The sequence below is a fragment of the Camponotus floridanus genome, unplaced genomic scaffold (genome assembly GCF_003227725.1).
Source record: "Camponotus floridanus strain SB8 unplaced genomic scaffold, Cflo_v7.5 scaffold24, whole genome shotgun sequence".
Classification (NCBI taxonomy): domain Eukaryota; kingdom Metazoa; phylum Arthropoda; class Insecta; order Hymenoptera; family Formicidae; genus Camponotus; species Camponotus floridanus.
In genome coordinates, this window is record NW_020229370.1 from 1150559 (window position 1) to 1160041 (window position 9483).

At 31.2% G+C, this 9483-nt stretch overlaps 2 protein-coding genes across 4 annotated transcripts in view; one reads left to right on the forward strand and one right to left on the reverse strand.

Annotated features, from left to right (window-relative positions):
* LOC105249231 overlaps positions 1–4512 on the reverse strand; it is a 31118-nt gene extending 26606 nt beyond the window's left edge. For all 3 annotated transcript variants that reach the window (XM_011254546.2, XM_011254547.2, XM_011254545.2), the window contains exon 1: positions 4187–4512. The gene's annotated coding sequence lies outside the window, so the exon portion shown is untranslated. The remainder of the gene's footprint in view (positions 1–4186) is intronic.
* Positions 4513–7043: 2531 nt separating this feature from the next.
* On the forward strand, positions 7044–9483 carry LOC105249230 (ras-related protein Rab-39B). Its single transcript, XM_011254544.3, has 3 exons — positions 7044–7450; positions 8083–8192; positions 8408–9483. The coding sequence occupies exons 1-3, from the start codon at positions 7343–7345 to the stop codon at positions 8844–8846; spliced, it is 657 nt and encodes a 218-aa protein (XP_011252846.1). The 5' UTR covers positions 7044–7342; the 3' UTR covers positions 8847–9483.

Here is a 9483-nt window from a genome sequence, read left to right on the forward strand (position 1 = left end):
TTTTTATTATGGTTATAGTTCGATATTATCGATATGTTAGTATTAACTCGCAGATATAAGATTTATGAAATATTTTTCTCAAGCTAATTTTTTTGCTGAATTAAGAATTATGCAATTTTTATTATTTTCTTGATTTTTTTTAAATAAAACAAATAAAAACAAGTAATTTGCGAAAAATAATTTAAATTAAAATGCAAGATAAAATCATCAAACACACGTTCACATTATTTGCATAATTTATGAACATATAATAATTATAATTTTAAACATCTAAAATTGCATGTAATTTTTTTTAACTTTATACAATAATATCTTTATATATATAAAACAAATAAATATTTTATAATTATCTATTAAATCAAATGTTAAATAATTAATATTTTTACTTCTTGCTTCTAGTGCTTTTCGTAGTATCGACAATATCGAAATCAACTTTCAATATTTATTTATATTTTATATAGGTTCACATTATATAAAATTACAATTGAAAAGCGTTCGGCATATTTTAGAAATTTAGAATTAGGATTATCACGAGAGGAAAACTCCATAAAGAGTTTCAATATTTTACAATATAAAATGTACCTACTAATGTATAAAATGTACCTAGTACAGTTATGAATAACAGTTATCGTATTTTATAAAGTTTCCATATTTTATAATTAATTAATATTGTTCAAGGTTCTTTAGAGACTATGTAAAATGAAAGCGTCTCAGCCTTGACGACATAATTGTAAAATGCAACTGTTCAATGGAAGTTTAGTCGCTATGATGTTCCTGTTAGTGAATAGTATATAATTTACAGACAAGACTATATTGCTAATAATATGTATGTGCAACAGAAACATATCTTTACAACGGTTTTCTGTACGGAAACATTATCTATAACTTATTATTTCAATCAATGTAATCAAATCATGGATCAAAATTATAAATAAAATTACAAATTATAAATTTTAATTAAGTTTGTGTTATTTTATACATACATCTATAAAATGCAAAATATGTGCGTACGTGTGTATTATTGTTAGTTTAATAATAACTAATAATAAACAATATAAAATAAATACATAAATAAATAAAAATAAATAAATGAAAATAATAAATAAAAATAAATAAAAAATATTCATGTATATAAAAATTCATGTAATGCATGTACTGCTATAAAAAATAATCGTTATATTTGCGTACTGACAAGAAGAATAAATTTTCAACTGTTTTTCAGAAAAAAATTAACAGCAAGAGCGAAATCAAGTTTCTCTCAAATATAATATGTATAATAAATAAAAAAGATTTCATGTATGTTCAAATATCCACCACTATTAAAAATTTCGAAAACTCTCACAAGAGTCTTTTATAATTTATTATCACGGTGTGACGATCGATTTGAGATCACTTTATGCAGTGCAAACTTATTGGAGCTTTTCAAATTTTCTTTGCATAATTTTATCATGACGACAAGAAGAATTCAAGATTAGTAGCGCAAAATCTGATAGACCATATCGTGTCAATAATTGAATAATAATTGAATAATACAATTTCAAATATTTATATCAATAAAATATCACATTTAATAAAAATATATTTCTTTCAAGTTTTTTTGTAGGCGATACTAAAACGTATAAATTTTCAATAATAACATATACTCTTTAAAAAAAAGTAGTCCATTCGACAAACGCATAGTAGATATAATGCGTTATATAAAGTTGGTTTTATATCATAGGGTCAATGCTTTAGTTTTGCGTAACGCGGACATCCGATCAGTTGTATTACTGAAGTAGAAGAACCTGCTTTTATAATGCATTACGATCTCAATATAAATACTTAATATAAGCAATTTGATTTCTAATCAAATTTAATTTTTATGTAATTTATGGAACACAAATTTGCTACTTATTGATATATTATCTAAATATAATTCTTAAAACGCAGAAAAATACAAACTGTAGTTAAATCTATACTCGCTATTCTTGTTTCTGCATAAGTTTCATTTCTCAGGAATGTTAATTTTCTAATAACAATTTATTTTGAAACCTCTACTACCTCATATGGATAGATTTATTATTAATTTATTAATATAATATAATAAAATCTCAGTTGTAACTAATCGGGAATAAAACGTTTAGATAATCAAATAATTATGTCTTGGAAAATTTATTTATTACGTAAATTACTTGTAATATATTGTACTTATTACTTGTAATTTATATATATTTTGATATAATTATTTTAATATACTTGCTTTCTTTTTGCATTTCATATAATTAATTATCTAAAAATCGTAAAATCTATTTGTCCAAAGCAACGAACTTTAAAATAGCTTCAAAATAACTGGAAATATTAAGTAATTAGAATTAGAATTTTGTTCTTCCTTATCCATTTCGCGTCATTTTTAATCTGGCGTTGTTACATCGATAATTTAAATGTATATAATATACATCTAAGACTATATTCATATATTTTATTCATTTATTTTAATTTTTCGATGTATTACTTCGAATTTCGAATAAACAAACGTTCAATTAAACGGTGTTCTATTGTAACGCGATACATCAACACATGATTCATGGTAAAAGGACTTTGCGCGAGAAAAATCCATATTTTTCTCTCGGCGAATAAAGGAATCGATATCGAAAAAAAGTGAATGGGCTTGTTACCGATGGACAAAAAAATTCATACCATTCTAAACGCGATAGCGATGTGTGTACTCGCAATGAGGCCGCGATCGAGGCTATCGCCCGGATGCACGGAGAGATTAATATTACGATGAGAAAAACGCGCGTTCCTTTTCTACACGCGAATTGCGACAATGCAATGGGCCGTGGAGACCGTACTTACATTTTCTGACGGAATAAACGCCGGTAAACTTTCTTCACCCGGAAACGATTTCACGCTCCTTACGCGATATAAATGTACAAAATAATACTTCTTCCTTTTTTGTTATTAAATAAACCAAAATTGTTTCTACGATACATTAAGGAAAGTAAATTGCAAATATGTGTAGCTTTTATCTCATCAAAAATATAAAAATAAATTGAATTTAAGCATTAATTTAGAAATCATATGCATCTGGAAAATATATAAGTAATTAAATAATAATCCAGCCCGAAATACATATTTAAATATATATATTTTTCGCTTCAACTAGTTATTTTTTGTTTATTACGTTTATTTGTTTATTACGTAATCTTTTTCTACGTAAACTACTGATCCAGAAATATTACAATTATTTAATTTCACTGAAAAAAAAAATTGACCCATTTTTACGCGTATTTTTTGTAATCGATTAACTGTCATAATTGCTATATAAAAATATTCTTTTAAAGATATATTGATAGGTTTATTTTTTATATTTTTTTTTCATTGAAAAATATTACAACATTTTCTAAAATAATTGCTTTTCATCCACCAACAGAGAAATAATAACATAAATTATTACACGTATTATTTTTTAATTTAATTTGTCGCAACTTTTGACGACCTAATTCCATTCATATTAACTCTAAATCTGTTCAAGAATACACGCTAATACTGATTTATATCTCGTTGCACTCTCTGGAATCATGAATGAAAAAGCGTAGCGCGTGTTGAACGTGAGAATAAAGAAACTAAAAAATAGAGTTTATATAAAAAATGCACAACGCATGCGCGATGAAATTTCGCGCGCTTTATCGCGCGGGACAATTTAAACCATATGATAAATCTCTCTATTTAAACTTTAAACCACACTATGGAACAAATCTTTCTATTTTAAATAATCCGTCAATGTTTATCGATGCAACTATTTCTTTAACGACTTCAATCTTTACAATCAATTGAAAATGATTTATTTATATCAATTGAAATTATATGTGCGATACGGTTTACATCAAGAGATTGATCATAATTGGTAGTACCGGATCTTAATTGGTCATAATTGGTAGTATTTTCTCCTCTAGTTGTCTTTCTAAGATGCACTTATAACTAATGTTACGAAAATATGTCGCGCACAAATTACTTAAAATTCTTGATAATCAATTGTGAGGATGACAAATAATAAACCCAAATGAAGAGAATTTCAACAATTGCAAGCTCCCGGTTTCGAGCGTTCAAAATCGCAAAAGAAACACACACATCTATCTATTTTCTTTCTCTTTTTTCCCAGATGGATCCTAATATAATATATTTTCAGAGTAAAATCGTGGCTTACCTTGGATTTCTCACAAAAATATCATGTTCGCCGTCGATGCGAATCCTCCGTGAAGCGCGAAATTTGCTGCTGACTTCTTGCCTTCGCCTCCGGAAGAGAAGGACAAAAACAGAAGGTGAAAGGGGGAGAGTGACGGGTAGATTTTTCACAAGAACGAGCGTCCCAAACGAGCGAGAAACCGCCGTACGTATCGTCCGATCACATTTTTGATGAAACAAATTTTTGTTCGACGACGATAAGCGACACGACTTGGACCGAGAGCGTCGCACTCGCGTGAAAAACCGACGCGCGTCGCTCCTCTTCACACGACTGACCGGCGTCGCGCGGTGCGTACGAATGGTCGTGCGGCGCGTCGCGACTCACGTCGCCCCCGTCGTCGCGTACACAAGCCCCGGCGACCAATCGGACGCGCCGGCCGACGCGCCGGCCGACCAATCGCGCGCTCGCCGCTCGCGCGCCGGCGCGATTTACCAGGCAACGGCGTGTAAACGAAGATCCTTGGCGCCGTATCGATACCGACGTATGGCTATCGATATATTCCATGGTGGTAAATGGGAGAATTTATTTTTTCCGATTCTACGCACAAGTATACTTGTAAGCTTTGCTTTTTTTTATTTATAATTGTCATTTATAAATCACGCAGTCTTCAAAAATTGTTTGAGAAGCTTTTCAAAGTTTCTAAGATATTTCTTGAGGAATATTGAAATATTGTTTAAGCGATATTGGGATATCGATTGTTGATAAAGGAATTACACACACATACAGATATGTATATTTTTTTTAAATATTTCACAGACAATAATAAGTTTATCATGAAATGAAGAGTGATGCGAGTAACGTATAAAAAAGGATAGATTCGATTTAAAAGAGAGATTCAATTGTAAATATTATAAGATACAAAAAAGGATTTAACGTAGCGTAAAATTTAATATGCGAACTTTAAAACAGGGCGGCATAAAATCAAAGTGATCGACTTCAACAAATATCTTATTTAAATAATTCTTTTAATCTTTCATTTATTAATGACTAACATCTTTGAAAGTGCAAAATTTTATTTCGAGAAAAGTTATTTCCAAAATTTTTGTAATACTTAGAATTAAATAAAAAGTAAACTGCAAGAGCCAGTTTGACAAATCGCTGCAACTGGTGACATTTAAATTATTAACAAAGAGTTAGCTAACTCATGATGACTCATCTAGTTAGTCGACACATTTAACGCGTTAAAAAATTAATGTACAAAGTTTAAAAAGCGTCGATTTAACTTGTAATGGGTACGTGTCAAGTAGAACACAACATAGCAGTAGCATAAAATATACATACACAGAGTACGATAACATTCAATAGAATCAAGCCAAGATTTCAACCCATTAATACATTGTTATTAAAATATATGTATAATAAAATTTACTATTTGTAAAAATTTTTGGAAGGAATATAAGGTATATTGAAAATTTTAAATAAAAAATTATTCAAATTATATTATTTGACACGTGCCTCACAGAGTCTCACAGAGCTAAAATAACGTTCGCTTGCTCTTTTCAGTCTTATTAATAAATTAAAAATTAATAATAATAAATTTTTTGTAATCATTACACACACTCTTTCCTATTTTAATATTAAAATATAATATATAAAAATATAACAAGTATAATAAAATATAATAAATATATATTAAAATATAATAAATATAATAAAATGTAATACATATAATATATGCAAAGTTTTTGTTGATATAAAAGAGAAAAAGAAAAGAAAAGCTAGAAAGAATAATATGTATATTCTTGAAACATTTAAATGACAAGAGAAAGTAGAGAGAAGTAGAGAAAGAAATAAAATAAATCTATTTGTTTTAGCTACGCTTTCTTACGTTTTCTACACACATAATGAAATATTCAAATCTTGAGAAAAAAGAAAGAAAAATGCTCCATATTTGTTTCGCTCTCCTTAAAATTTTCCATTGGCTATATCGTATTCTTTTTCAAAAGAATCAATTTTTCAATAATTTTTTAATAATGTAGAAAATATAATTAAATAATGCATACATCAATGTTAAAGAATAAATTTATACATAATTATTATTGCGCATAATAAAGCTCGCGAGATCATCAGCTGATCCGACAATTCGCGCGTGATCGCGATAACAGGTTCGCTCACTTCAAGTTACACTTCTTGACTTTCTATGGATTAGCATATGTATGTATGCATAATTATGTACATACAATACATACGTACATACATATATCCAGTAGTAGTGCATCTATCTACAAGAGAGGGGCAGAGAAAAGAGTCGAATGTAAACAGAAGAGTGCTAGTGAACTTTTGAACGGAGACGCGTCGACGCGTGTTGCACGACTGTGTCACGATGTGTCATCAGTGCCATGTGTGCGTGTGTATTACGAAGCCTAGTTTTCCGCGCATGCGCGATAGAACCAATGAACAACGACATATCGCATATCACATAGATAATATCATGGATATTGGTACACGATGAATAATAATAGATTAGATAAATAGAAATTCTTCTTAAGTTAATACATTGTATATACTCAATATCTATATTTTTAAATACAAGACGTTCCAAAGTTTAAGAGATAAAACTCTGCCAGTGCGTTCTACGAATAGAAACAAGAATGAAAAAACGTATGAATACGGCTAATGTTACACATTTGTCGTACAAATTTTCGAAACATATCAATTGGCTGCAGAATAGAAAGTTTCTAAAGACTCAAAAAATTACTATCCCGCAGCCAATCAATATGCTTAAAAAATTTATCGCACGACAAATGTAATATAAGGATATGACACCGACGCACGCTCGCCGCGCATGCGCGAGAGACTCGGCCCGCTTCGCACCGCTGGATGCGCGCTGCGCAGTAGCGCGCGCGCGATCGGAGCGCGAAGTTCGCGGAGTATACGCGGTGTCGAGTAAAGTAAGCAACGGAGAGTCCTCTCGAGTCTCGCGTGCATAGTCGCGTATAATCGCGAGGCTCCGATGATCGCTGTCACGATCAGCTGTGCCGCTCAGTACGCGCTGCGCTCGACGAATCACGCCGGTGCTAGAGATGCGCGAGGTCTGCTGAAGGACGTCGCGCTTGCCCAATTAACGTGTTACGACAATAACAACAATAGCAGCAGGCGCCTTGCGCTGTAACAAGGATGGTGGAGCCTCTCTTCGACTATCAGTTTCGGCTGATACTGATCGGCGACAGTACGGTCGGCAAGAGTTCCCTCCTGAAATACTTCACGGATGGCAAATTCGCGGAGGTAAGGCTGATCGAATGTCGACGCGCGGCTCTTCTCTTGCCCCGTCTCGCGAACGGGCGAGCGCGAGGCACGCACAACAGGCTGCCATTAGAAATGTCTCCACTCGTGTCTGCTGCGCGTTACTTCCTTGCTTCTCGTTCTCGCGATTTAACGCGACGCTCCAACGTTCCATGTCAAAGTCCGTTTCATTTACGATTCAAATCGCTGTACGACTTCAATTGTAAATTACTATGACGATGTTCGACGATTTAATTAGGTTAGGCTGGTTTCTCCTCGTGTGCCATTCCTTCTGTTGCACCTCGACGTATTAAAATATGTATTTGAGTACTACTTAACCCTGTGCTATACCTGTCGTTTATTTTTCAATTACATCTGTATTTCTGCATGTCATTCTTTAGGTCATTAAAGAATTGCATCATCATAGTTTGCAATTAAAGAATTTCATGATTAATACAGATTAGGCAATATATAAAAGTTGTTATAGTTTTAAATTGATTGTTACAATAAATACGGTTCTTTCTTCCTTAGAATACATGTAAACTTTAGTTGTATAGAAGTCAAATAATATTGTTTATATAACTTATACATATAAAATGCTACTAAGCTCTTTTTAATTTCTTTTTCAACTTTAGCTTTCAGATCCAACAGTTGGCGTAGACTTTTTCGCACGTTTAATAGAAGTTAAGGATGGAACAAGAATAAAATTACAATTGTGGGATACAGCTGGTCAAGAGAGATTTAGGTATGTTGTATACTGCTAATATATATATATCTAATGTATATTTTATGAATATATTATATTTTTCAATATGCATAATATTTGTAGATAACAATATTGGAAAATATAATAAACAAATTTTTTTCTGTATATTCTTGTATCATAGATTTTTATACATTTGCTTCGTTAATTTTCATCAACTGACAAAGAATAAATATCAAACATTTTTATCTTCTTAGGTCAATTACAAAATCCTACTACAGAAATTCTGTAGGAGCCCTTCTCATATACGATGTATGTAATAGAGCAAGTTTCGAGCATATTCCTCAATGGATGATGGAGGCCCGCAGACATATCGAGCCACATCGTCCTGTATTTGCTTTGGTAGGCTGTAAGTTGGATCTAGTAACTAATGGTGGTAGACGGGAAGTCTCAAAGGAAGAAGCTAGAGCGTTTGCCGATGAGCATGGTGTACATCATATTGAGACCAGTGCAAAGACTGGTATAAATGTCGAAGAGGCATTTCGAGCGGTTACGCAGGAAGTTTATAATAGGATACAAACTGGCGAATACAAAGTAGAAGATGGTTGGGATGGCATCAAAACTGGATTTGCTAGACCTGGTGGTTTAGATTTTAACCTAGTCGAGGCAGAACCGGCAAAAACTTCGTGTTGTTAAGTTGCTATTTTGATTTATCGAGGTAAGAAAGAAAAAAAGAATTCAGAGAATGCAGATGGGATAGTTATTTCAGGGAAAAATACATTAAATCTGTAATTTAATGAATTTATAAGCATGTTGTTATTTACCTGTATGTGTTACATTCAGACTGTAAAGTTATTTATTGCATTATTATATAACAGATTGTTTCTATATATTTGTGTATTACTTTAACATTTTATTAAATAGCAACATATAGGCACAATTCTTTTTATTCATGTGACAAATAACTTTCTACTGCATTCTTTTATTTAAGGAAAAGATAAACAATTATTATTGAAAATTACACATACATATAATTTTTGTATATATAATTTGCATAAATCATCAGATGACTAATAAAATTCATACAATTACCTAGAATAATTAAATATTTACAGGGAAAATAAATGAAGATTTATATATATATTTCCTCAAAATATAAACATTCTAAAAATTAATGATTCTTTATGGATTATGAATGACTGATAATGAGAAAAACACCACTTATGTATACATTTAATCTTTGAATGGTATGCATATCTTACTCATTACTCGAAACTGTTGTGCCAAGTTTGTATGATTAAATTAGGCATATGGAAATAATAGCAATTTGAAG

Coding starts and splice junctions, on each gene's coding strand:
- LOC105249230 (XM_011254544.3), top strand. CDS start 7,343: ATGGTGGAGCCTCTCTTCGACTATCAGTTTCGGCTGATACTGATCGGC. Junction 7,451..8,082: donor CGGATGGCAAATTCGCGGAG/GTAAGGCTGATC, acceptor TTTCAACTTTAG/CTTTCAGATCCAACAGTTGG. Junction 8,193..8,407: donor GCTGGTCAAGAGAGATTTAG/GTATGTTGTATA, acceptor TTATCTTCTTAG/GTCAATTACAAAATCCTACT.